A 25320-nucleotide genomic window follows, 5' to 3' on the forward strand; every position below is an offset into this window, starting at 1 on the left:
AGGGAGAACTTAGAGCAGCTTCCAGGACTGAAAGGGGCTCCAGGAAAGCTGGGGAGGGGCTCTTGATCAGGGAATGCAGAGATAGGACGAGGGGGAACAGCTTTTAGCTGCTAGAGGGGAGACTGAGATGAGATCTTGGGAAGAAATGTTTTGCTGTGAGGGTGGGGAGGCCCTGGCCCAGGTTGCCCAGAGCAGGGGTGGCTGCCCCATCCCTGGAGGGGTTCAGGGCCAGGTTGGATGGGGCTTGGAGCCCCTGATCCAGTGGGAGGTGGCCCTGCGGTGGAGCTGGATGGGCTTTGAGATCTCTCCCAACCCAAACCATTTTCCATGAGTCTCTGACCTTGGTGGAGTCCGGGCGCCGTCCCCGCCGCAGTGACACTCCACAACGCACGGTGTATTAAAATACGTACACTTTAATATAAAGACAAAACTTCAAAGCATCGTTTCAATTACAAATCAAGGTAAAGACACAAGAAATTAAGTGGAGGGAGGGGAGAAAAAACTAACTCTTACATCGTGGAGAATTAGAAAGGCAGGGTGGAAATATATATATTATCCGTACATATATACACACCAGAAGAATTCACGCTACTGCTATGGAAGAATGGAAGGAATGAGAGGAGAATTTACCGGTATAAAAACAAAACCCAACAACAACAACAAAAAAAAAAGATAAATTAGGGGAAGTTTGAATTTTAAATAATTCAGTTTAATAGGCTAAATTATATAAACTAATTCCTATTCACTAGGAACCATCCCATGTCACTGCTCTAAGAAAATGGGGTTTCTTTAAAAAAAATCCATCGGGAAATGGATTTTTATTAGTAGTTAAAAGTTCCCTAATCAATTCCTGAGCAACAGCAACCTCAGCATCTACCGCTTTCCCCATCCCGGTCCCACTCAGCGAGGGCAGGCTCTCACTTTAAAAAGTTTAAAGTAGAACAAGAGACCTAAAAAAGTTGGGATTTTTTTTTTTTAATTGGAAATGGATCACTTAAAAGATTAATAGGTTAAAGAAGCCGAGCAGGATGGATCGACCCATTCCACCTTTTCCTCGTTAACTCCAGCACGAGCCCTTTCCAACCAATGATCTGACCGCACGAGAAACGCATCTGGATGTACCGTGAAAACCCAATGGATCAAACTCTTGAGAACTTCAGGGTTCGCGTCAGAAAACTCAGAATTCAAAGCCGCCGTTTTGGATTTAAACCATAAAAACATAAGAAACCTCCTCGGAGCGAGGAGTCACAAACAGCAAACACCAGAGAAGCGTCTCCCGTGGTTTTGTCTCGGGTTTAAACCCTGAAGTTCACAATAATCACCTCATTTATTGCGATATGCAGTCAAAATTGATATTTCTATATTTATAACACATGAGGATAAATAAAATATGGCACAACATCTTTTAAACTGGGAATCAAGCTTTCAGTGAACAAACACCTGATGTGCAAGCTACGGAAATGCCGGTGCAAAAAAAAAAAGGAGGAAATAAAACCCTTTAACAGCCGTAAAACCTCAAAACTCCTACCCCGACTGCATCTGTGACTGAAAAACACCCCAATCCTTGCGACTTTTCCTCAGTGCTGCAGATAGTTCACAAAAACACGGTCTAGTTCCTTCTCCCCAGCTGTGATTTGAGAATACGCTGCTGGGAGGTTGCCATCCACCACGCAACGTCCCGTCCCAACTGAAGGAACCATCGCTCCCAACGCTCAATCCTTTACGCGTTGGGCTCGGGCAAAACTACAAACATTGGATTGTTCGGGACACGACCTGGGTGAGGTGGGAGAACCCCCTCCAGGGGGAACACACAACTGGGAAGGTTCCCGTACCCTGGATCGCACAAATCTCCACATGGGAAGCCAACAGGACGTGGCCACCCAAAGCTACCTTAGGTCGGCACTAGGATAAAACCTCCAGGTCCGAACGAAGGGCTCTTCCATGAGCAGCACCTGGGATGGGCTCCAGCCAGGGGTGGTGACCCTGAGCCAGGGCAGCGCTGCTTTAGGAGCAGTGCTCGGCCACCACCAGCACCAACTCCAGACCCCCAGCCACGGGGAAGTCCTGAGCAGCAGCTTGAGAGCAAGCTGCCAGCACCAGACTCTCCTCTTCCAGCACCAGGGTCTCCTCTTCCAGCAATGGGGCAAGACCTGGAGCAGGGCCAGCAAAGTAGACTTCTGTAACACCACAACCCATCCCACCCCATCTGCAGGGCTGGGGACAGACGTACGCGTGCTCTGCAGAGCCATCGGCTTCCTACAGCCACACGGAAACAGCCTCTGCGGCAGGAGCATCCCGAGGGCACAGGTCTCGCAGGTCCTCGTGCGAGGGCCACCAAGGAGCCATGAAGAGGTGAGCGATCTGACTCACCTTGGAGGAGGTGAAAGCGCATGCTGGCCCTCAAACTGCTCACAACAACTCTACATCCCACAAAAATCATCACCTGAACAAGAGCCAAGCCAAGCCCACCGCATACACCAGCTCTGCGTCCGCTGCTGCTCTCCCCTGCCACACGTTCACTCAGCCTCAACTCTGTTTGGACTCTTCCCCCCTGCTTGGACTCTCTCCCAAGTGGAAAATAAATGGGTACGGGGAGCAGATGCTGGTTTCTAAATCCACAATCCTAGCAAGAATCAAACCACGCAGGTCCTTGGAGGTGGCCTCACACTGCCTGTCCATGGCCTCGTTACTCCAGAGTAAACTTCTCCTGGACCAGGAAGCCCAGCACGATGCGAAGATACAGCCTCCTCTGCAGGGAAGACTGGGATGAGATAGAACCTGATGACCATGGGAACAAACCCACCATGGTGTGGAGCACCCAACCCGCAAACGTTGTTGGAGCCCGACTGCGTTCGGGGTGAATCTGTGCAGCAGGCCAGGCAGATCTGGCTGACCATCTCACGTTCGCGCTCGCTCCCCACCCATCTATTTTCTGAGGCAAAGCAACTACATCTCTACAAGACTCATAGAAGTTGGAAGGGACCTTTATAGGCCATCTGGTCCAGCCCTTGAAGCAGTGATGTCACCAAGGAAACTCTTGTCTCAAGCAGGGTGAATGTATAAGTAGATCTTAAGAAGGAATGATCTGCTGTGAGGGTGGGGAGGCCCTGGAACAGGTTGCCCAGAGCAGTGGTGGCTGCCCCATCCCTGGAGGGGTTCAAGGCCAGGTTGGATGGGGCTTGGAGCCCCTGATCCAGTGGGAGGTGTCCCTGCCCATGACAGGGGGTGCAATTGGATGGGCTTTAAGGTCCCTTCTAACCCAAACCATTGCATGATTCTATGATTAAGGCACCTACACACACATACAACCCCACACCCGATGACGCTGCACTGAGCCACACACTCAACCCTGACCAGCCATGGTGGCCAAGCAGGACTGACGCAATGCTCCATGCTGAGATGTGAGTCAGATGCAACGGAAGAACTTTCCAAGCTTGAAACCCATCTGCTCAGCAGATTTCACGTGAAGAAGTTGCTTGCTACTATTAAGTTTGACTAAAGAAAGAAAAAATCTACTCAACACTTTGACTTGAGGTGAAGTAATTGAGTGAGACAGTTGGACAAGTTTGAGACTGAGGAGCATCAAGTCCTGGGGATTTGAAAGCTCTTGATTCACAAAACCAGTGCAGATCCCTTCAGATCAAGCAACGCAACCTTCTTCTTGGGTTATTTCAGCAACTGTAAGTGTCATCGTGGATTCAGACCCTCCAAGCTCACCTTCACCCCCACATTCCATCCCACCAGTAAGTCCTGACAGGGGGAACCCCAGAGCCAAGCCAAACCCCAGCCAGCAGCGGGGCAAACACAAACTGTGTGCTGGAAGATAAAGCAGCTCCAGGAAGGAAGGGAATGAGATGGAAGCACAAGAAATTATTTCTACATTTGTCTGGCCAAGAAGACTTCGAGTTCCTGCTATCAGAAGAAACTGGTCAGAGACCAGCAGCTACCAAAAAAAGCAGCTTCCCCTTTGCTTCACTCCCACTGCATCCACAACCTAAGAGAGAAGATGCTTCTTATCATCGTGGTTGTCCAGCCTGATCTGCGCCTTCCCAAGCAGCCTTGTTTGCACCAAAACAGGGGCAGCTCGACTCTTCCCATCATCCTGCAACCCAACCCTCTACGTCTTCCAGCCACTTTCGCCCTCAGCTCGAGGAAAGCAGAGACATCCGAGCGCTGGGTGCCCCACACACCCCTAGCTAATGGAAGAATTGTAGCAGAATGACTAAACCCATCTTGGGTTTGATGCTTTTGGAGATCTTCCAGCCTCCCAGCACAGTGGGTCTCCATGGACCAGACCCGGCAAGCGCGAGAGCCAGAGGTAGCAAATCACCAAAAAAGGAAGAACGTGCGAGGCTTGTTCCTCAAGGCTGACATTTAGAAGTGGGGCACAGGTTTCGCTCAGGAAGTTCCTTTTTTTTTTTGGCAACGTATGTGCTACAAGATGGATTTTAGCTTCCTGACAAGTCCCTTGCTGGCAGAAGCAGCGTGGAGGAGAAGGGACACGTGTGAAAGCCACGGAATGACTGGACCCATCAGGATGTGGTAACACAGAAGGAATTCCTTTTTGGAACTGGCTGTTTGGCTTTGATTACTCAAAAGTATCTCCAATTATTGAAGCCAGGTTTCAGACCTCCGGCACCGTGCTCCTACAGTAGGGTCGCAAGGGTCTTCATCTTGTAGCCAGATGGATCAGATCCCAACATCTCAAAGAGCCGTTCCTTCCAGCAGCCGTACGTCAAGGTACAGAGGAGAAGCAAGTTGAACTTGACGGAGATTATGGCAAAGAGATAAAAGATCAGAGAGTGAGGAAGACAACACAAATCTCTCGGCAACATCATCTTCACCGAAGGGGTTCTCAAGCACTGGCAGAGGCTGCCCAGGGAGGTGTGATTGAAGTCTCCATGCCTGGAGGGGTTTAAAAGATGGACAGATGAAGTGCTTAGGGATCTGGTTTAGTAGTGGACAGGTACAGTTGGGCTTGATGACCTGGAAGGTCTTTTCCAACCTAGCGATTCTATGATTCTATGACCTCCCAGCTAACGCAATATTAAGACATCAGTCCAAAACTTGCACTCGCCCAGCTTCCCATCTCTCACTGTTCCCTACAAGCTCTATCCAGCACCATCCTGGAAGCACAGCTCAGTGGGGATTGCTATGAAGATTTTGATTGGAGCTGCCACAGAAACTCATCGCAAGGTGAAGGTGCCGACGGTGCCAGGTGTAGGTGGCAAGGCCAGAGCAGCTGTGGACTTATAGAATCACAGAATAGTTTGGGTTGGAAAGGACTTTAAAGATCATCTAGTTCCAACCCCCCTGCCATGGGCAGGGACACCTCCAACTAGATCAGGCTGCCCAAGGCCCATTCAACCTCATGCCAAGATGGAAATACTGAGTCACTAGGAATGACAGCACAGAGGTAACGCAGAGGGAAATGAAGTCCCAAAGGACTCCAGGAGGCTGAAGCAGATGCTCAGCAGGTTAGCCAGCCGACTGAACCCCTTTCAAGTACATCCCAACTATGTGTTTCTTCCTGGGTCAGCACCTGGTTTCCTTTGGCTTTCCCAGATGACGGCTGGAGATTCACGGGCTCCAAAATGCTGGGCAGCTGGAAACATCTGGCTAGCATGTGTGTGCGAGCCCTCTAACAGACACTGCAGGCTCCCAGCCACCAAAGCACCCGCTGCCACCGGTGACGCTGAGGGATAGAGGGGATCTGCTTTCCCACACAGCCAAGTAGGGAGCAGATGACACAGTCCTTGCTGAAGGCCTTTGAATCATAGAATCACCAGGTTGGAAGAAACCTACCGGATCATCAAGTCCAACCATTCCCACCAATCTCTAAACCATGTCCCTCAGCACCTCATCCACCCGCACCTTAAACACCTCCGGGGAAGGCGAGTCAACCCCCTCCCTGGGCAGCCTCTGCCAGTGCCCAATCACCCTTTCAGTGAAGAATTTTTTCCTTACGTCGAGCCTCAACCTCCCCTGGCGGAGCTTAAGGCCATTCCCTCTCGTCCTGTCCCCTGTCACTCGGGAGAATACCCTTTGCTCCAAAGGGTCACAGAATTGTTTAGGTTGGAAAAGATCTTCGAGATCATTGTGTCCAACTGTAAACCTTGCATTGCCAAGTCCACTACTAAATCATCCCTGATGGTCCTGTCCTGCTTGCCAGACACCAATTCCTGAAACGCCGTGAACCTCAGAGCAAACCAAGTCATTCCCACAACAAGGATCTGGCCACCCTCCTCAGCCAAGCAGTGCCAGGAACCAGCCAGGCCTCAAGCACACGCTGAAAACACAGCACGTTCAACAAAGTTCTCAAGTCAGTTCCTTCTCCAAACAGGTTTATCCACTAGCATCTGGTGAGCACTCTGGGCAGCAGCACAAGCAAACTCTCCCCGAAAAGAGCAGGTGACGGTGGCCAATTGGTTTTTGTTTGTCTTCTGCAGTTTGCGATAAGACAAGAGGTCCAAGGAAGATTGTACCTTGGTCTCTTTTCAGAAAAGGACCTGATAAAAGCAGAGTGATTACAAGCTTCTACTTCTATTTCCTCATCTCATTGGGGATATAAATGATGGGGAGAGATGTAACTGCAGCTGCTGCTCCCCCAGCGATTAGAATCATAGAATCATAGAATCATGGAATCACCAGGTTGGAAGAGACTCACTGGATCATCGAGTCCAACCATTCCTATCAAATACTAAACCATGTCCCTCAGCGCCTCGTCCACCCGTCCCTTAAACACCTCCAGGGAAGCTGCAAAGCCTCCAAAGACCCAAACACGCTGGCATGCAGGGAAGGATGCTAAGGTAGCTCTGAAACTTCCAGCTCCTTGGAGAGCTGGATGAAGCTGGAGCTGCCCAGCTCCCAGCTGCAAAACATCTGGGCTACATTGTCTTCCTGGATTCCAGGACATACACGGTTCTACAGCTTCCAGTAGAAGCTACTGGATGTTTCTCAGCTATCACTCTCTGAGCGTTTTCATCTTCATTAATAACTCAGCAGAGCACACTGCTGCCAAGGGCTCTCCCCCACGCGAAGCAGAAACCGGTTCCAAAACATCCCTAATTGCCAGGGCTATCAATCCCTTCCCTTTCTAGTGAAGAGAAGAAGGCAAAGTTCGACCAACAGCTTCTGCAAACAAAGGCTGTCTACGGAAGACACACTTGGGAATCAAGAAAACAACCGCACTCTATCCTACACCTCTCCAAAGCTCACATTGGATGAAGCACTCTCTGAAGTCCATAGAGGGTAGGAGCTACCAAAGCTCCTCTTCCCCACTGGTCTCTTGAACCCAGCCAGCATGGCTCACAACCATTCCTCCAGGCTCCAGACAGCACACGAGGACAGAGCAACCTCGCCTACTTGAAAACCAGAGGTAGGACCAGCTCACGCGTTCAACCCAGCTTGTCGTGCCCACAGGATGCTCCGTTGGGTGGCCGGGCTCATGTCTAAGGTGAACGCCCCATTGCTGGAAGCAGGAGACTCATGAGGGAGTCCTAGCGACCTAGAAAGAACTTAAAGTCAGCGAGAACCTCTGTCGCAGAGCGGTCAATGCAGCCCCGCAGAGCACCAGGGTAAGCAGGGAGTTTTCCAAACCCTAAAAGTGGTTTTTGTACTCATTTTGCCGTTACAATTCCCCTTCTTCTCCTGTGGTTTATCGGTGCTTGGTCCAGTCCGACCAGCACGATTTCTGCATAACAGATCACCCTTCTCCTCCCTTTGTGCACTCGAATAAATAAGTCTTTACAAGTTTCCTGCGCATTTGTACAATCTAAAAATAAATGAAATAAAAGTATATGAAATTCATAATTTCTCATCGCGTCTTTATAAAATACAGCCACTGCTCGGAGCGGCGCTTTCTGTACACGGAAACACGAGACAATGAACTGCACCAGGTTGATGTGGCAGCACGATAAGCTAGATTGGGGTGTTTTTGTGAACTACCATTCCATAGAATCATCAAATCATAGAATTTCGGTCTATTTAAAGCAAAGAAATACAAAAGCAAAACGCACGTTGTCAATAAATGTACACAGCTAAGCCATTTGTGAATCAAGTATCAAAACCTTCCTAACAAAATACATCGTACTCGGAACAAAAAAAACAAGCTGAGATAATCTGCTACCTGCATGGGGACAGAAGAGCTACGTTCGGTCTTCCCAACATCGGCATGAAGGGCTTGACCAATACACCAGTGATTACGCACCCTGTTCATACGCCAAGGACAGCCCGAAAGGAGTTACCAGAAATTCACAGTGACGTGAGTGCCACCAGCAACTGCAAATGGCCCAGTGAAGTAGTTTGAATGGGGCAGGACTTAACTTTCTGTTGGTCAAACTGCGCCTGCGCCGGCCTGGCCGCCCCAGGTACCGTAGCTGCCACTCCAGAGGGAAGCACGGAGCTCGTGGTGGTTAACGAACGCAAAAAACCCACCCAGTCTGGCTCAGTTCAAGTGAAAACGTGAGACAGAAGGCTGCCCCTTTCAGTGTTGCTCACACCGCCGCCAACCGAGCGGGGTTTGGTATATGAACAGAGTAAGCGGGATAAATAAACCTGCAGACCTTTCTGAGAACTGGGTTTGGCATCGCTCAACCCTCCAAATTCAGCACCAAGGATTCAGACTAGAGGCACAGTTCTGACGGATGAAATAGCACCGAGAGGAGGCTCTTTACATCTCTGCTGGTGTGCCAGTCCTTTATCATTCAAAGAATTTCATATTAAGTCGTATTTCTGATTCTAGGTGGAATAAAATAAGTCAAAATTCACTTTAAAAAAAGATAAATACTTTATCTAAACTATCAACAATACAAACTGGAGCTTTAAGCATTTCTTTTGCCTTTTTTTTTGCCTTTTTTTTCTTTTTTACTCAGATTCACAGTAAATGTGGGTTTTTTTCTCTGTTGTTTAGGTCTTTTTATGTTTTTATTTTGTCCAGTAGTAAGAGAGTAGAAACCCCTGCACAGGCCAGGTGAGCACCTTTCAGTGGAAGCCGAGTGAAGTTGGTCCACGTTGTCCTTGCATAGGTCACATTGGGTTGAGGTAGAAATCCTAGTTACCTGCACAACAGGAGAGGAGGAGAGACTCATCTAAATAAAAGACAAAACTGCCGTGCGTGTTAGACGTGACAATCATTGCTACATTGCTCCAAGACCTCGCAAAGAACTCTTGACCCAACTGCAATGAAGCAGAAAAGACGCTTCCAAGAGCGACACGCGTCCCCCTCCCAGTTCTGCTTTTTCTGGCAGCGTTAACCATCCTGACCCCCTGTGACTGAGCCCAAGTGGGGGTACAAGGCATTCTCCCAATCCTTAATTCACCTTATCTTTTATTACCTTGGGGAAGAAACATTATGAGAAGCAAAGTAACTTAGTCCCCAGTTCCAGGCTTCGACCTTGGTTCATCAGGGACTCTGAGCACACGTTTTCACACTAAAGTCAACAAAACCACGGAAACCTTTGACCTGTGTTGAAGAGTCACCTGGACCAGAATCACAACTACGGTCACGTCTATCGTACACCATCTCCTGGCTCCACAATTCAGCTTTTGTGCCTTGCCTCTTTAGATCAGAATATTTTTATGACAGGGACCATCGCAACCATGTGATGGTGTGACGGAGTCTAGCCCAACGTGACCTCAATTCCAGGTAAAGCTTTCACGCTGTTCTCTCAACGTGTGCAAACCCCCAAGCCTAACCCTCCTCACTCCTTCTCCCCCATCTTACTTCTATCCAAGGTCTTTTCAAGCCCGTTCTGTAACCACATCACTGTTGGTCTCTGCTGGAACACAGGGATCACGTTACTCAAACCTTCTCCTTCTCGCCTCGAAGGAAGGAGGCGATACTTACGTGCCTCACAAAAGCCTAACGAGGATTTGGTTGTGTCTGTGGAGCAATTTGAGGATGAAGACACAAAGCACAGGCAAAAGAATCTCTCAGGTATATTGTAATTGAGTCATTTGTTTTATAAGCGGCAAAGAGCATTCAATCATATATCATATGCGGCCTCGGTATCAGTGAACAGCAACAACATCAAAGGCCTACAAGAAAAGCACAGAGCAAGCTCTGGGGCCTCGTTGCGCTTTGCCAGTACAAGTCGTTACATCAGGACGCCACAGAGTGTTTGCATTAACCACAGGACCCAACTCTGTGGTCGTACACTTTATTCTGGAGATGCTCTAAAGGCATTTCAGTACTTGCTTCGGTAAAAACGCACACGCAAGCTGCGCAAAGTCGCCTCTCTGGACCAGGGTTAACCCTGCGGATTCCCTGTGTTCTCATCCCCAGCCTACCCAGCAAGGCAGCGATTGCCAAGGGAGCGTAAATACAGCATCTGGTGGTCACTGTCAGCCCTAGCAGGCAAGTCCGACAACGCTGAAGCTCACAGAGAAGTCACAACCCTTCTTTGCTCCCTGCGGTTGTGTTTTCCAGTGATGCAGGGGGCACGGTAAGAGGGGAAAGGCAAGATCAGTGCATTCGCTTTCCAAGACAAAGCTGAGCTTGTAACCTAGAGATTTTTGAACTTTGTGATTATTCAGAGCAGCTGTTGTTGATGGTAAAAACAAGCCCACAGAGTCACAAAGCGGCACCGTCGCGCGTCCTACCACCGTGCAAACACGGACTGGAGGAAAGGCAACAGTCTGTGTCTGCGGGGAAGAGGAGGGGAGGGGGGGATCAAAGCAGGCAACAACCTCGTCCAGTAAGTGTATAAAACCATACTTAAAACCAGACATTTCCTCCCCTTTGGAAATCAATATTCGCATGAGGGATCCCAACCTGAATATAACCCTAATGGCAAACAAGACAGACCCGAGGTACCAGTGCGAGCGCTCCTTGTCGAGAAATCCTGACTCCCAGAACAGAGAGCATTAAGCTTCTCCATCCTCTGCCACCTCGTTATTTGCTTCCCACGTTTGAGAGGTGACTCTGTTCCCCAGAGCCCATCCCCAAGCTATCTCTGAAAAGGAAGAAGCATCATTCAGCATCTCGTACAAAACTCCTCTGTTTTTTTCTCTAGCCTTACCTTACAAAATAAGAACTGTTAGTTAAGCAAGCTCTTTATCGCGGCTTAACCCCAGAAAGGTGCGAAGCGTAAGGAGACTGCATGCCAAGTGTAACCCACATAGCGGAGGTGCCAGCGGCGTTGGACTGCGTGATGACGGGCGCGGACTGCGCCAGCGCCAAGCGGGGCAGAGGCGGGTGATGGACTGTAAAGGAGGGGCGGGAGGTTTTGTGCTGGAGAGAAGCGAGCTTAATAGACAAAGAAGCGTTAGCAGATTGGACAGAAGCAGCAGAAGAGGATGGCAAAAAAGCTTCGCTAGGTGGGATGGAGGGCAGGTTCTGCAGAAGCGCAGGCTCGGAGTTAGAAGCGAGTAACGGAGGAGGTGGGGGCAAGGAAACGTTAGGAGGAGGTGGAGGGGAATGGAAAACAGATTGCACTGGCGCTCTGTTGAGGTGCTGAGCAGATCTAGTCTCGCTAGATGTTACTAAATTAGAGGAAGGGGGTGGGAAGGATGAGGATGAGGTGCTGGCAACAGCCTGCAGAGGGTTTAAGCTTAGCACTGTGCTGCTAGAGACAGCACTGCTGCTGAAACTGGCTCCAAATTGATGAGGAGAGGAGGCAGAAGGCACCGCATGGTTAAAAATACCTGCAAACAGGAGAGAAAAACTCAGCTTCAACAGATGGGCTTTGTACAGTCTCAAGTGACAAGAGAAACAAAACAAAAAAAGCAAAATAAAAGAAAAAAAGCCAAATTATAATAGTTACAGCCCCATACAAAAATATGCAGCATGAGAAGGCAGCAAGCAATGAGAGATAATGGTGCAGGCCAGGAGGTACAAAAGATTTCACTTACCTTTCCTACTGCCAACCTCTAAATGCCACGAGGAAAAATGGTCAGACCCAAGAACTGTCAGTTCTATACCACACAGGCAGACTTTGGATGAGATTACGTGGTCTCTAGAGTTGTTTATCTGAAGACTCAAACTGCCGCTCTCTTCCCTCCCCACCCTCCTGCTTTCCCACTTACAGGGCAGCAGAGGGGAGATTGTATTTCCAGCAAATCTACGTGCTGAGAGATGTGAGAGTTAGGATTTCCCGACATGGTGCCTGAGTGACTACGGACAGGTAAGAACAACTGCCTCGGACACTTAGCAACGGCAGGCTCAGACTATCTTCTAGGCCACAGAACGTGGCAGAATCCCAGAAGCACAAGGTGCATATGGCATTGCCCTTCCTGGCAAAGAAACGCTCTTCGTGTCCATTCAAGAGCCAGAAAGCTACGCAATTCCTACCACCATCTCCTCTGAAGAGGCACTGATGTTTTGCTCGTCCTGGATCACGCTAAATCCATTCAAGGCCTAATCTCAACCTTTACTCAAGTGGCAAGTTAACGCTCCTTCTCTTGGTACCATGACATGTTACATCTTTTACCTGCAGGCGGACCCAAGTTGGTTCCAACACAGCAACATCTGAACAAGCAAACATTATGAAATCACAAAGTCTGGGTGTATTGCTTTACAACAAGCTCATCTAGTAGACAAAGCTCATGCGATTTCACCGTGGGGAACTGAACTCATCCTAGCAATTCCGAGAGATAGAGGAGACTGGTTATGTGGGACAGATCTGCTTCACATCCCGCAGAAATGAAAAGGCTTCACCCCTGGAGAGGCAGCGTCAGACCTTCCTTTAGGCCCTGTCTTATACCAGAGAAAGAGTTCTGCCTACCTCCAACTGTTCCACCTGTAACCCCAGGAGAGAAGTTCCCCATAGTGTGAGAATTAGTCAGTCTGGTTGCAGCTGATGACACGTGGACCAGACTGGCAGCAGCTGGCATTGAATTAAATAAGGACTGCAATACTGAGGAATTTGTCACCGAGTTGAGGTTTGCTTGCAAGGCCATGGGGCCGAGGGGGAACTGCGATCCAGTGGTCAAAGTGTTTAGGAAAGGATGGTGCGTCTGAACAGAAGATGCTGGGTTGCCTGCTGAAGAAACAGCAGTAGAAAGGCTTTTACCATTCAGAAGGCCACCAGACGAAACAGCAGCAGAAATGAAAAGGTTGTGGCCGTTTTTAAACTCCACATCTCGGTCCCTTCCTTTGCCAACCTTTCCGTTATGCTGCAAAGAGTTTTTTTCCGAAGAACCCCCAGTACGAATGCTTATCTCGCCAATCTCTTTGCCTTTGACCGCCGATCGATTTAAATCTTCTCCTTTTGTGCCGCCGAGGCCTTCGAGTTGCCTCTTGTTCAAGAAAGGATTCGTTTCCGAGACCCCCAAGTCTTTGCTTCGCTGTGACTGGAAACCCAGGGAGCAGTTGGAATTCGTCACATCTGAAGCCTTGTGTGGAAGAGAAGCACCATCGATAAAGCTGTGTAAACCAATGTCAGTTGAGAGTCCACCGTTGTACGCGAATCCGTTAGTGGAGTTTGTACCAGGGCTGAGCCCGTCTGCCCCAGCCGAGGGCACCGTGATGCTTTTCCTTGCGTGCGCCGGGATCTTGGAGTCAATGGCGAGACTGTCCTCGGAGGACGGCCTGAAGGCAAACAGCGAGTTCTGGCTCAGAGCTGACACCGGCTGCAAAGGACTGTCCGTAGGTTTGGTCAGGTTGATGTCAGAGATGGGTGAAAAAGTAGATTTCCATTTGCTGCTGTTCATGTTCTCGTTGCTTTGTGCTTGTTTCCTCCCAGATAAGCTGCCGCCTAGCGTGGAAGAAAAATTATCAAGGTCAAAACCCAGCACTGAGAACCGGCTGGGGTTGTTTAGCCTGGAGAAGAGGAGGCTGAGGGGAGACCTCATTGCTCTCTGCAACTCCCTGAGAGGAGGTTGTGGAGAGGAGGGAGCTGGGCTCTTCTCCCAAGGGACAGGGGGCAGGACGAGAGGGAATGGCCTCAAGCTCCACCAGGGGAGGGTCAGGCTGAACATTAGGAAAAAATTTTTCCTGGAAAGGGTGATTGTTCCCTGGCAGAGGCTGCCCAGGGAGGGGGTTGAGTCCCCTTCCCTGGAGGAGTTTAAGGGACAGGTGGACGAGATGCTGAGGGACATGGGTTAGTGATTGATGGGAATGGTTGGACTCGATGATCCGATGGGTCTTTTCCAACCTGGTGATTCTATGATTCCAACCAATAATAAACATTCCTCACACCTACCATTTTCAACAGTCTTCTGCGGAGATTTGCTTTCCAACGATATTGTTGCAATTTTCCTTTCGATTCTAGTGGGAAAATAAAAAGGTTACAGCACTCGTTGCAGCCCTTTTGTTGCACATTTATCCTCGTGTTCATGTTTTAACAGTTGATTAGAGCGTATTAAACCACATTGACTGCAATGTTTTATGTTACTAAAGGAACTTAACAGCGTAATGGAATCGGTGTCCAAGCAAAGAGAAAAAAGAAGGTTTAACACACATCACCGTTATTAGCTCTCCTCCCGAAACCTACACCCGCAGACTCACCTGCTGCTATTGTGCTCATCTTCAGATCCCTGCTCTTCGTCGGATGTTAGAGGAGAATAATGAACGCCGTTGGTCTGAATGAGGGGCTTTTCCTTTTTCAGTACCGGGGGCTGGTCATTATCCTGGTAGGGAACAGGAGAGTTCTTCAGGGAGTTTTCAGGAGAGGAAATGGCTGTTATTTCTAAAGGCTGGTTAATGTTATTGACCTGGGCAAGAAGGAAAGAAAGCAGTTACAGATGAGAGCACCCCTTTAGAAACAAAGCATCTTGTTAGAAGTTTTAAAAGCAGGCTTAACTTGCTCAGCTTCGGAATATGCTGCCTGTTTAGCTCTGCCATTGTTCCACTCCGCATTAGAACCCAGGATGAAAGCTCTGATATAATAGATTAGATAATTTTCATTATCTAATTTTCATTCTTCAACATTATGTTTCAATGAAGAAAAGAACCACTGAGATAATCCCTTTCTTTTTCCCCAAATTACCGCTGTAGGATCATACGAACACAACTTGGATAGCTGGCTTAATTATGCAAGAATGCCATATGCTTCTGGCACTCTTACGCTATTTAGTCAATCTTAGTTTAAACTATTTTCAAAATATTTAACCTACAGCCTGTAAGAACAACTCTCTGCGGAAACAAGGGCTTTGTCACAATGAAATATTAGGTTGGTGCAAAAATAATCGTTGTCTTTAACCATTGAGTTTAATTCAGCTTAGAATAAAACTTGCTAATTGAAATAAGACCCACTAGAACTTCACATTTTTGCTAACAAGAAACAAGTCCGTTTATTCCAATAGCAGAGAATTCCGGAGACGTGGCACTGATAAATTCTTTGAGGGTGTTCTGAGCTGCTACTTGGTTGTGCAAAACATTCTCTTGACGGAAGTTGTCGAGATGCTTGAAGATGTGATCGGTGGGAGAGAGGTCTGGAGAGGGACCTGGGTGAGGGAGAGTTTCATAGCCCAGTTCACACAGCTTCTGACCTGTCATTTGTGAGACACGTGGTTGGACATGACCATGGAGAAGTGGTCCTCTTCGATTGACCCACATTGCACGTAAAGGCTGCAGTTCTGGGTATATTTTGTGGATTTCATGGCAGTCCTTCTCTACTCTGATGGCTTCGCCAGGATTCAAGATGTTGCAGTGGATGATTCCACTTGCTGACCATCAAACAGTGACCACAACCTCCTCATTTTTAGGAGGGGACGTGTTTTGGTGCTTCACCTGAGGCCAGCCACTCCACAGAATGCCGTCAGTTGTTATACAGAATCACAGGATGGTTTGGGTTGGAAGGGACCTCAAAGCCCATTCAGCTCCACCCCTGCCATGGGCAGGGACACCTCCCACTGGATCAGGGGCTCCAAGCCCCATCCACCTTGGCCTTCAACACCTTCAGGGCTGGGGCAGCCACCACTCCTCTAGGCAACATTTCACAAGGCGATCGAGAAATGGATCAGCTTTGTTGCACAAAAGAAATGCAGAGCAGACTTCATAACAGCGATTTTGTCTTGATCTTCATTCATTTCATGCAGCGTCCGATTTCTGAGCTTTTTTTCATTTTCCAATCTGGCGCAAATGTCAAACAACTGTTGAAGGATCAACGTTGAGTTCTTCTGCAACCTCTCAGGTGGTTTTGTTCCGCTTCAATAAAGGCCCTCAACTGGTTGTCCTCTATTGCAGAAGGACATCTATGACCTTCCACAGCTTCAGGGTCATCATTTCCATTACAAAACCCCAGGAACCAATGTTGAGCCATACGTTCATTGCCCTGGTCAAATGCTTGGTTGATACTGCAGCAGTTTCTGCTGCTTTACCTCCTCTTTTGAGCTCCTACAACAAAATTTGCTTTTTTTCCATTGACAGCATCATGTAAAAAAAGAATAAAGAGTGAAAACAAAACCATTAGCATAAATAAGTAGAGCAAATTTCACACTTTGAAATGGTCTAACTGCATGAACACCATAAACCAAATGTTTAATCCAAAATAAGCATCACAGTTTACAATGACAAAACCAATTATTTTTGCACCAACCTAATATTTTTAACGCTCTGACAGTGAAGAACTCTCTGAAGATGTTCTGCTTGTATAAAAATAATTCATCAACTTCTCAGCAATGCTGTTAACTCTCAGAGGGACCACTTTCCTAAAGGGTCTTCACAGCAATAAGCACTATGAGCACTCTAACAGCCCGAGAGTTACAGAGCTAAACAGTTAAAGAATAAAACAGATGAACCTTATTTTTAACACTAAGAGCTTTTCCAGGCCCTTCTCTCGAGCTACGGCTCTTCACTTTTGCCCTTACCATGGAGTTGATATTGAGCGGTGAACCTGATGGTTGCGTAAAGAGTCCAGACACAGTAGGTAAGGATTTGCGTTTAGGGGAGACTCCGGAGTTCCCGCTGAGATTCCCAGTAGAAGATCTCTTCCGCCGGCCTCGCTTCTTCCCGTCCTGCGCGTGTGCTTGGCCACAGTCCAACCGAGCGCTCGTGGGCAGAGGACTGTGCTTGTTGGAAGGGGATTGTTTTACATGTCCTGTATTAGGAGAGATTGTAAAGATGATTCTTCTCTTGGCCTCGTTCTCAGGATCTGAAAACGCTGCATCAGACTGAAGATCCCCCTTTGTTCCTTCGGCAAACATCTTCTGAGCATCTGCATATTGCAAAACCCCTACCAGGCTCTGGGAGGTGCCATTTAACCTGGGGCTTGTTGAGTGCTGGTGAGCAGGGGAGTTTTGCCCCGAGTTCCTCGACTGCATCATTAACAAAGGATGTTGTGGAGTGGAACTCCGAGACCCTACTGAGTTAAACAGACTCCCAGAGTCGTCCAGAGCTGCCTGATCAACACTATGGTTAAGATGGGCTGGGCTGTTTGTAAGATTTCCATTGACTGCCACGGAGCCAGAAGAGTAAGAAAAACCTGTTGGAAGGGAAAGTATACATCATTGCTTCTGCTGAGCGACAGTTGACAGTGCTAGATTTCTGGGATGACCGGGAGCGGTTTTGGCTCTGCCTGCGTTAGATCAGCCAGCGCTGGTGTGTTACACACGGTACCGCACGGCTCGTTTTTACACCGTGCAGTTGAGACCGTGGCTCTGGGTGCTGATGGTTTCTATTAGGGGTTAATGAGCTCCACTACTCTTGCCAGCTCAGGAAAATTCACGTGTTATATGGAGATAATACGAGGAGAGAGAAGAGCTCATAGCGGCCTTCCAGTACCTGAAGGTGGCTACAAGAAAGATGGGGAGGGACTTTTTACAAGGGCGTGGGGTGATAGCATGAGGGGGAATGGCTTTAAATTGGAAGGGGGAAGATTTAGAACAGACATCAGGAAGAAATTCTCCACGATGAGGCAGGGGAAGCACTGGGAAGTGGTGGCTGCCCCATCCCTGGAGGTGTTCAAGGCCAGGTTGGATGGGCCTTGGGCAACCTAATCCAGTGGGAGGTGACCCTGCCCATGGCAAAGGGGTTGGAACTGGTTTTAAGTCCCTTCCAACCCAAACCACTCCATGATTCTATGATATCCTACGCTCTATTCAGTTTTTAAATGGAATTTAAGTGGAAGTTTCTTTCGAGTTATTACATCTTTTGAAATCTGGGCTCCTCTACTCTCAAGTCCTTCCTGTCATTAAGGAAACAGATGGCTGGTTTCCTTCCCCAAAAAAGCAGGGACTGTGTCACCTAGACAGCCCATCTCCTCAAAAAGAAACAAAAGGGCTTAGGGAGCATCAGGGATCTTCAAAGAAACTGTGGCAGAAGAGAGCCACATGGAAGGACACTTGGAAAGGGAATTAAGTCTTGGCCATGGGGTAGCATAAAATGGGGTTTGTCTCTGAGCTGTCTAAACGGAAGGGGAGAAGGGAATATGGGTTTGTTTCACAACAAGGGGAGAGTTATTAATATTTCACTGGTTTTATAGAAAGCTGCAGCCAAGCCCTTCTTTGCAAAACAGATGCAAGAAACAACACAAGCCCCTCAAGGTTAAGAATAAATGAACTCTGATGAGGGATCAGCTGTAGAACAGCTTCTGTATGTTCAAACCTACTTTGCCTGGTTCACATTTTCATCTCCTGAACAGCTAAAGGCCACAATTTCAACAGATGAGCAAGTTCAGAAGCAATGTCTGCACTTAAAGGTATCCCTGCCCTCTCCCATTTGACATTTCCTCCTACCCAGATACTTGTGACTTTACAACTGCTCTCGAGGCACCATTCTGACGTTAATTTTGCTATCAGAAAAACTCCACCACCCTATAAAATAGAACTTTGAAAGCCAGATCATCAGCTCATAGCCCAGCCGTGCAGCACTTCGCCGGTTTGCCACATTGTAAAGGTAGGAATCTCTTAATCCCCACAGAATTTACAAAAGCAGTTCTTAATTTACACTGCAAGGTGCTGCAGCTCAGGTAAAGCACATCAAATCGATAATTTATGCCAGAACACATCCACGCTGCAGGCATACACTGTCTCAAAACAGCATCATCCATGATTCCTTTGTCTCGTTACAAAACATACATTTTTCTAGCACTCTACTGCCTGAACAAGCTGATATGAAGTGCTCAGAAAACTCTAACACGTGCACTTGGGGCTGCTGTCGGGGCAAGACAGCGCACCTCCGCGTAGACGAGGCCGTTACCTGAGGTAGCCAAAGCCAGTGGCTTGTTTCCAGCAGCATTGCTTACGCCGTTATGCGAACTAGCACCAATCTGCTTTTCAAGTGTCGACGAGTCTCTACTTTGATGAACTGGGCTAGGTGTGCTTCTCTGGGGAGAGAGAAAAAGGTGTTTTACTACACAAAGTATCCTTACAAGTCAACAGTTTTAAAAAAATTCACATGCATTACTAGATCTATGGCTCTACTTCCTAAACATCCTAGATGCTGCTTGTTACAGGACAAGAACAACTACGATTAATTATACTGCAATGGCATCTATTACACAGCAGATACCATGCAGATAGAGGGAGAATGGGCTCATAATCCAGAACATTTAGGCTCAGGGCAGTGCTAGAATCAGAGAACAAATGCCTCAGGCCACTGCTTCACAGGCAGCCATAAGAGAAACAAATGGTTGTATCGTGTCGTCAAGCCTGTGCACACGAAATTCCCCCAAACAACCCCAAACTGAGTAGAAAAAAGCATCAGGCTGTGTTTTCTGGTACACGACCCAAGGGTATGATCAATAATGAGTGTTTTCCTGCAGAAGGCAATCAACTGTGCAGCAGCAGCCTGAAAAAACAATGTGTTGGAGTGAGAGGAGCCATCAGAGCATCTTCTCTGAGGACAGAACTGGTTGGTGCTGGACAGACTGTAGTTCTGCTACAGCTACAAGTCTACAGCTGGAAAAAGATAATCGATTCAGTACTAGGAAACAACTCCAGCTTTCCAAATACAGGATTGCAAGGCAAGTGTTGGTGGATGGATTCTAAATTCACACCTCTCCTGTGAAGCAGCAAATGCTTCTCAGTTCTCTACTGTAACATTTCTGGGACAAACATTTGTGAGAAACAGAACCAGGCTTTTTTTAAACTGAGAGCAGCATGGACTTGTCAGAGTTTCAAAGAGAGATGGCCCTGAAAGCTCTCGGGGTGCTCCACTGCTGCAGAGCAGTTGCTCTCACCCGGGGTGTTGCAAGGCAGCGTTCAAGTTCACCCTACACACATAGATGATAAAGACAACAATTTTGAGATGATCAAAGTGAGGCAGAAGAATTTGTCTCCCAGGGCCTTGTAAGAAGGCAGGGGTAGAACAAACTGACACGTGTGATTCACTGCTCTCACTGCAAACTCTGCAACTTTGCCACCCAGCCAGAAAGTTAAAATTAGGATCTCTTCCTCCCTTTCCTTCCTGGCTCAAATACCACCACCCCAGACACAAAAGTGAGTAACTCTACAGAACGACTATGAGCCAAGAGGATGCGTCCCAACAGCAGCCTCCCCCGAAGCATCAGACATTCCAGATTAACAGCCCAGCACGGATCCTGGTGCCTAGCACCCCATTACTGCCCAGTGTCATTTTAGTTAGGGATGGAAAGTGTTGACAATCCCTTACTCACCACCTTCTCAACACGGCTAGGTAGGACTACGCTGGCCAGAGGGATACTAACAGGGAGTTTATTGGGCTGCACTGTGCTGAGAGGAATACTGATAGGTAGGCTGGTGATAGTTTCTCCATTACTCACAGAGGTTCTCTCTCTCAAAACCTGTAAATGCAAAAAAGAAGGTAACGTTCTTAACTGCATGATATGGTCGAAAAGACTTTTTAAACTAACGGTAACTTCATTAAATATTTTGTCCTTTCCTGCATGATGAGGGTGGGGAGGACCTGGCCCAGGTTAGGTGTGGCTGCCCCATCCCTGGAGGTGTTCAAGACCAGGTTAGATGGGGCTTGGAGCCCCTGGTCCAGTGGGAGGTGTCCCTGCCCACAGCAGGGGTGGAACTGCATGGGCTTTAAGGTCCCTTCTAACCCAAACCGTTCTATGATTTTATGATTAGGAGCGATAACTGTACAGCAAAGACAGGGCATGTACAGAGCAGCTTTGTAACCCACACCAGTTTACCAGAACTGCAATATCCAACAGCCTAAAAGACGTAAATTAAAGCTACTGCTGGCCCCAAGCCTAAGGAAAAGGATGCCCTAGGCAGGCTCATTTCCCAGTGTCTGTGTTAGAGCTCTCTGAAAAGCACTCATCTGACAGAATTCATATCTTGAGGCCTTCTGTGCACAGAAGATGTAGTAGCCAGAAATATTTCCATGGTAACCTCCTACAGGAGGGCAACCTGCCTGCTCTGAAATGAGCACCAAAATGATTCATGGCTGGACCAAGTACGTGGGCAATTTTGTGTTATTTTTAGCAATGAAAGAGCCTACTTTTCAAGTTCAAGCAGACACACAGCAGATCAAAAACAACTCCTACCACATTACTGGCACGGTTCTTACACAAACCAGTAACTCAAAGGTAAGTACATCTTTCCGGAGCACAGTGTTCTCTCCGTCCAGCCAGCACCTTCTTTTTATGTACCACACCTACTGTATTTTGTGTTATTTTCCATGCCAAGCTGACCACAGAAAGGAGCATGCCTGCAACCCCTAGCTTGGCCAACTTTTTCTCTGTTCCACCAGGTGTAACATCTCCGCACAGGCAGATCTCTTACCTTCTCGCCTGCAACTGGTAAGGCCGCCGGGGAAGAGGGCCGAGTTTCCTGAGGACTCAGCTTTATGCCATTGGAAAGACCAGGGCTTGGATATGTAAGGCCATTCTCTTTGACATGGTCAGCTCTGGAATAGAAACATACAACCATTAGAACACAAAAGTTAATGAGTTCTCTTATGCAAGGAACTCCTGTACCAAACTTATAAACTCATAAAACAGAATCATAGAATCATTAAGGTTGGAAAAGACCTCTAAGCTCATGAAGTCCAACCGTTGGCCCAACACCACCATCCCTACTAAACTGTGCCTCAAAATGCCATGTCTACATGTTTTTTGAACTCCTCCAGGGATGGAGACTCTGCCACTGCCCTGGGCAGCCTCTGCCAGGGTTTCACTGCTCTTTCAGTAAAATTTTTCCTGATATCCAATTTAAACCTCCCCCGGTGCAACTTGAGGCCATTTCCTCTCATCCCATCACTTGTTACTTGGGAAAAGAGATCAACCCCCACTTCGCTACAACCTCCTTTCAGAGAGCGATGAGGTTCCCCCTCAGCCTCCTCTTCTCCAGGCTAAACAGCTTCAGGTTTCTCAGCCGCTCCCAGAACCCTTGGCTCTCCAGACCCTTCCCCAGCTCCATTCCCTTCTCTGGACGCACTCCAGCAACTCAATATCCTTCTTCTCTTAAGGGGCCCAACATCATACCACCTTATTTATACAATCAGCCATCACTGCTGGCTTTCCCAACTTTTGCAAGTGTCAAACTCCCCCTTTTTTGTAAGATCTTTTTCCACAATGCCAGTAATTCAGTTATTAAAATTAAGCAATAGGATTACCCCTCTTTCCCCATTTTATGAAATAAACACTCACCTCTGTATCTCATTCGTTGTGGCTTTTCCGTTGACTGCGTGGTCTTGGTTCAAGTGTCTCCTTAGTGCTATTTTAGCTGGGGAAAACCTGGTATAATCAGGCAAGGACAAGCTTGTCAACTTGTCTGCCTTCTGTCTGCTGCTGTGGTTTGGGGTACACGGAACTATTTCTTGGTCCAGGTGAGAAGTCGTGTACTGAGGGGTGTTCTGCTTGGAAGAGGGCCTGCTGAAAGTGTTATGAATTTCGTAGGGAGCAGCATGGCCATTCATGGACAGTTCGGGGCTCATGCCATTGATATGGGGCATCGGAAACTTGGAGCATTCGAGTTCCAGTTGGAACCTGCTGTGATCAGCCTCAGGATCACGGCTCAAATGGTTTTTATTGCGTAGCTGTACTGACAGTGACTCATCCGATGGTGTGTACGATTTCAGCTGCATGAGCTCCTGCTGTCGTTGACTCTTCTCCAGTTCCACAATGCTGATCTTTAAAAGACAAGGAGAACAACGATTAAAGACCATATTTCTATCACATTATGGAGTTTTGCCTCAATACACTTCTCGGGAAAAGTGGCCCGATGTCATGGAATCACAGAATGGGTTGGGTTGGAAGGGACTCTAAAGCCCATCCAGTCCCACCCCCTGCCAAGACCAAGAGGTGCAATGAAGGCCAATGGCTCAGAGACTCCTAGAAAGCACCTTTAGATCTTGAAAGCAAAAGTACCTTGAACTTCTATAGAGTACAGAGTAACTCAATACTGCCTTGGAAGGAAACAGCCGCTCCATGTCAAGGCACAGAGCAAAGGCTGGATTAGATCTAGTGCAAATCACACAAGGAAAGTAAAAGTTCTTTAGTCACAGGAGTTTAATTTCTTTTCTCTATAATAAGTGACGATTTGTGGGAATTGAGTCCTGAATCAAGACCCTGAAGCACACAGACAATGTTCTAATGAAGCCATATTATGTGAGCAAGCAGGACCCTTCTTTTCAACAGGTCCTGCTTTTTAATTATATTCATGATAACCCATGATTCCCTCTTCCACAGCATCACTAAGGAATTGGGTCATAGCACCTGCTTCCTTTAAGTTATCCACAACTTCACAGAATCACAGAATCACAGAATAACCAGGTTGGAAGAGACCCACCGGATCACCGAGTCCAACCGTTCCTACCAAACACTAAACCATGTCCCTCAGCACCTCGTCCACCCGTGCCTTAAACACCTCCAGGGAAGGTGACTCAACCACCTCCCTGGGCAGCCTGTTCCAGTGCCCAATGACCCTTTCTGTAAAGAATTTTTTCCTAACTTCATTCAAGTTTACTAAAACCCTCTAATAAAAACATTAGTTTTGGGGAAGGGGAGACGAAAACGAGTCACCTCGCTTATCCTTTAATATAATATGTAGTCAGATACCCTGAACTGGCCCTTTGCCCAGGAGCTACCCCAAGCTGTGACCCCAGATTTGTTTCTCGCTCTCTACCTGCAATTCCAAACAGTGCTTTTGTTTCTCAGAAATCTGATTCTTCAACGCCTGCTTCTCTTTCAGCAAGTTCTCCAGTGACAGCGTTGACCAATCCAGCTTCAGTTCCTCACACCGCGCCTTAAGCTGCAAAGACAAAGAATATACAGATCAGAAGACAACTTTAAGCACTTTACGCACCGAGGGAGCAAGCTGCAAGCCATGCACCTTTCAACTGGATATGAGCGAGGAGCTTCTTAGCCCACTGAAAACTCCTCTTAGCTTAAGCCCACGGTCTTGTGGTCCTGTGGGACCGTGAAGCCAGGGCCAGCCCTGTCCTCCTTACATAAACGGGAGCATCACCCTGCTACTCAGACACCGGCGTTGTACGTACCAGCTGTAAGCTCTGATTCCTGAGTTCACTGTTATCCTTCTCTAGCTGTTTTGTCTGTTCTTTCAGTTGCTGATTGTGAGCAGAGATTTCCTTCTGAGCCTGAATCAGGTCGTTGTATGTCAGAGCTTTAACTCCCAACTATAAGATGAAGGGGGAGAAGGAAAGATCATTCAATAAGGTCTTGACACCCTAATTCCAGATGACTCTCACATTCAAAAGTGACAGTGAGAAGACTCAGGGAACCTATGGAAGGCCACCAGCATGCTCTATGACACTTTGTCATCAGTAGGAGACAATAAGGAAGGACAAAAGTACTTCAACTTGGAGCTGCCTTTCCAGCAACTCAACTTTAGAACAGGCATTTTGTTTCTTGCCAGCCAGAACAACACTATTTTTATAGAGAGCCCCCACGTTTCCTTCCGTGTTGGTGAACTTGCACTGGCAGCACAGAGTCTGTTCCATCAGCAGGGGCTGTATCCTTGACTAAAACACCACAATATTTGTGGCCTGTCAGCTCCATCCCTTGGACGCAGAGCTGCACACAGCAATTCAAACAATAAAGGAAAAAACCTAACCAAAGAGTGATACAGACTCCACATCCAGCATGATCTGCTGCAAAAAGGAGGCTGAAGACCTGACATCACTCTGGTCTTACTTATTTTTATCAAACCATTTGCATGCAGATGACTAACAAGCATCCACTTCCACCAGACCAGGGCTACCTCATCAAGTTTCTGCTGAAAAAGACGTTTGATTTCCTCTTTCTGTGCCTGGCAGTGGGTGAATAACTGCTGTGCTGTCCCCAGTAGCTGAGCGTTCTTCTCCTGGAAGAGGGAAGAGTGAGAAAATACATTTTAGCACCAACTATAGCACGGTCAGTCTCAGTAAGATGTTTACACTTAGTTTGCACAGTGAGCTGGGTGTAAATCTCAGCACAGAAAGGAGATGCATGAACTAATCCAGCTCTGCCTCAGACTTCTGCGAGCCTGTGTGTGTTAATGATCAAC

General features: G+C 47.7%; 1 protein-coding gene across 10 annotated transcripts in view; it reads right to left on the reverse strand.

The window, feature by feature from the left end:
* Window positions 1-395: 395 nt before the first annotated feature.
* Window positions 396-25320, reverse strand: part of DOT1L (DOT1 like histone lysine methyltransferase) — a 73136-nt gene continuing 48211 nt past the window's right edge. For 4 of the 10 annotated variants that reach the window (XR_011339202.1, XR_011339203.1, XR_011339204.1 and 1 more), the window contains 13 exons: window positions 25036-25137; window positions 24314-24451; window positions 23941-24066; window positions 22464-22945; window positions 21598-21721; window positions 20499-20645; window positions 19082-19208; window positions 16753-17366; window positions 14450-14655; window positions 14145-14209; window positions 12726-13697; window positions 9725-11646; window positions 396-9059 (listed from right to left, as the gene is read on the reverse strand). Coding sequence is in view for 2 of the 10 variants with exons in the window: in XM_069877975.1 (XP_069734076.1) it covers window positions 11057-11646; window positions 12726-13697; window positions 14145-14209; window positions 14450-14655; window positions 16753-17366; window positions 19082-19208; window positions 20499-20645; window positions 21598-21721; window positions 22464-22945; window positions 23941-24066; window positions 24314-24451; window positions 25036-25137 (3693 nt within the window). In the remaining 8 variants the exon portion in view is untranslated. Of the gene's footprint in view, window positions 9060-9724; window positions 11647-11853; window positions 13698-14144; window positions 14210-14449; window positions 14656-16752; window positions 17367-19081; window positions 19209-20498; window positions 20646-21597; window positions 21722-22463; window positions 22946-23940; window positions 24067-24313; window positions 24452-25035; window positions 25138-25320 lie in introns of all 10 variants that reach the window. The other 6 variants (XR_011339206.1, XR_011339205.1, XR_011339207.1 and 3 more) reach the window with 6 other exon arrangements.

The sequence above is a fragment of the Phaenicophaeus curvirostris genome, chromosome 28 (genome assembly GCF_032191515.1).
Source record: "Phaenicophaeus curvirostris isolate KB17595 chromosome 28, BPBGC_Pcur_1.0, whole genome shotgun sequence".
Classification (NCBI taxonomy): domain Eukaryota; kingdom Metazoa; phylum Chordata; class Aves; order Cuculiformes; family Cuculidae; genus Phaenicophaeus; species Phaenicophaeus curvirostris.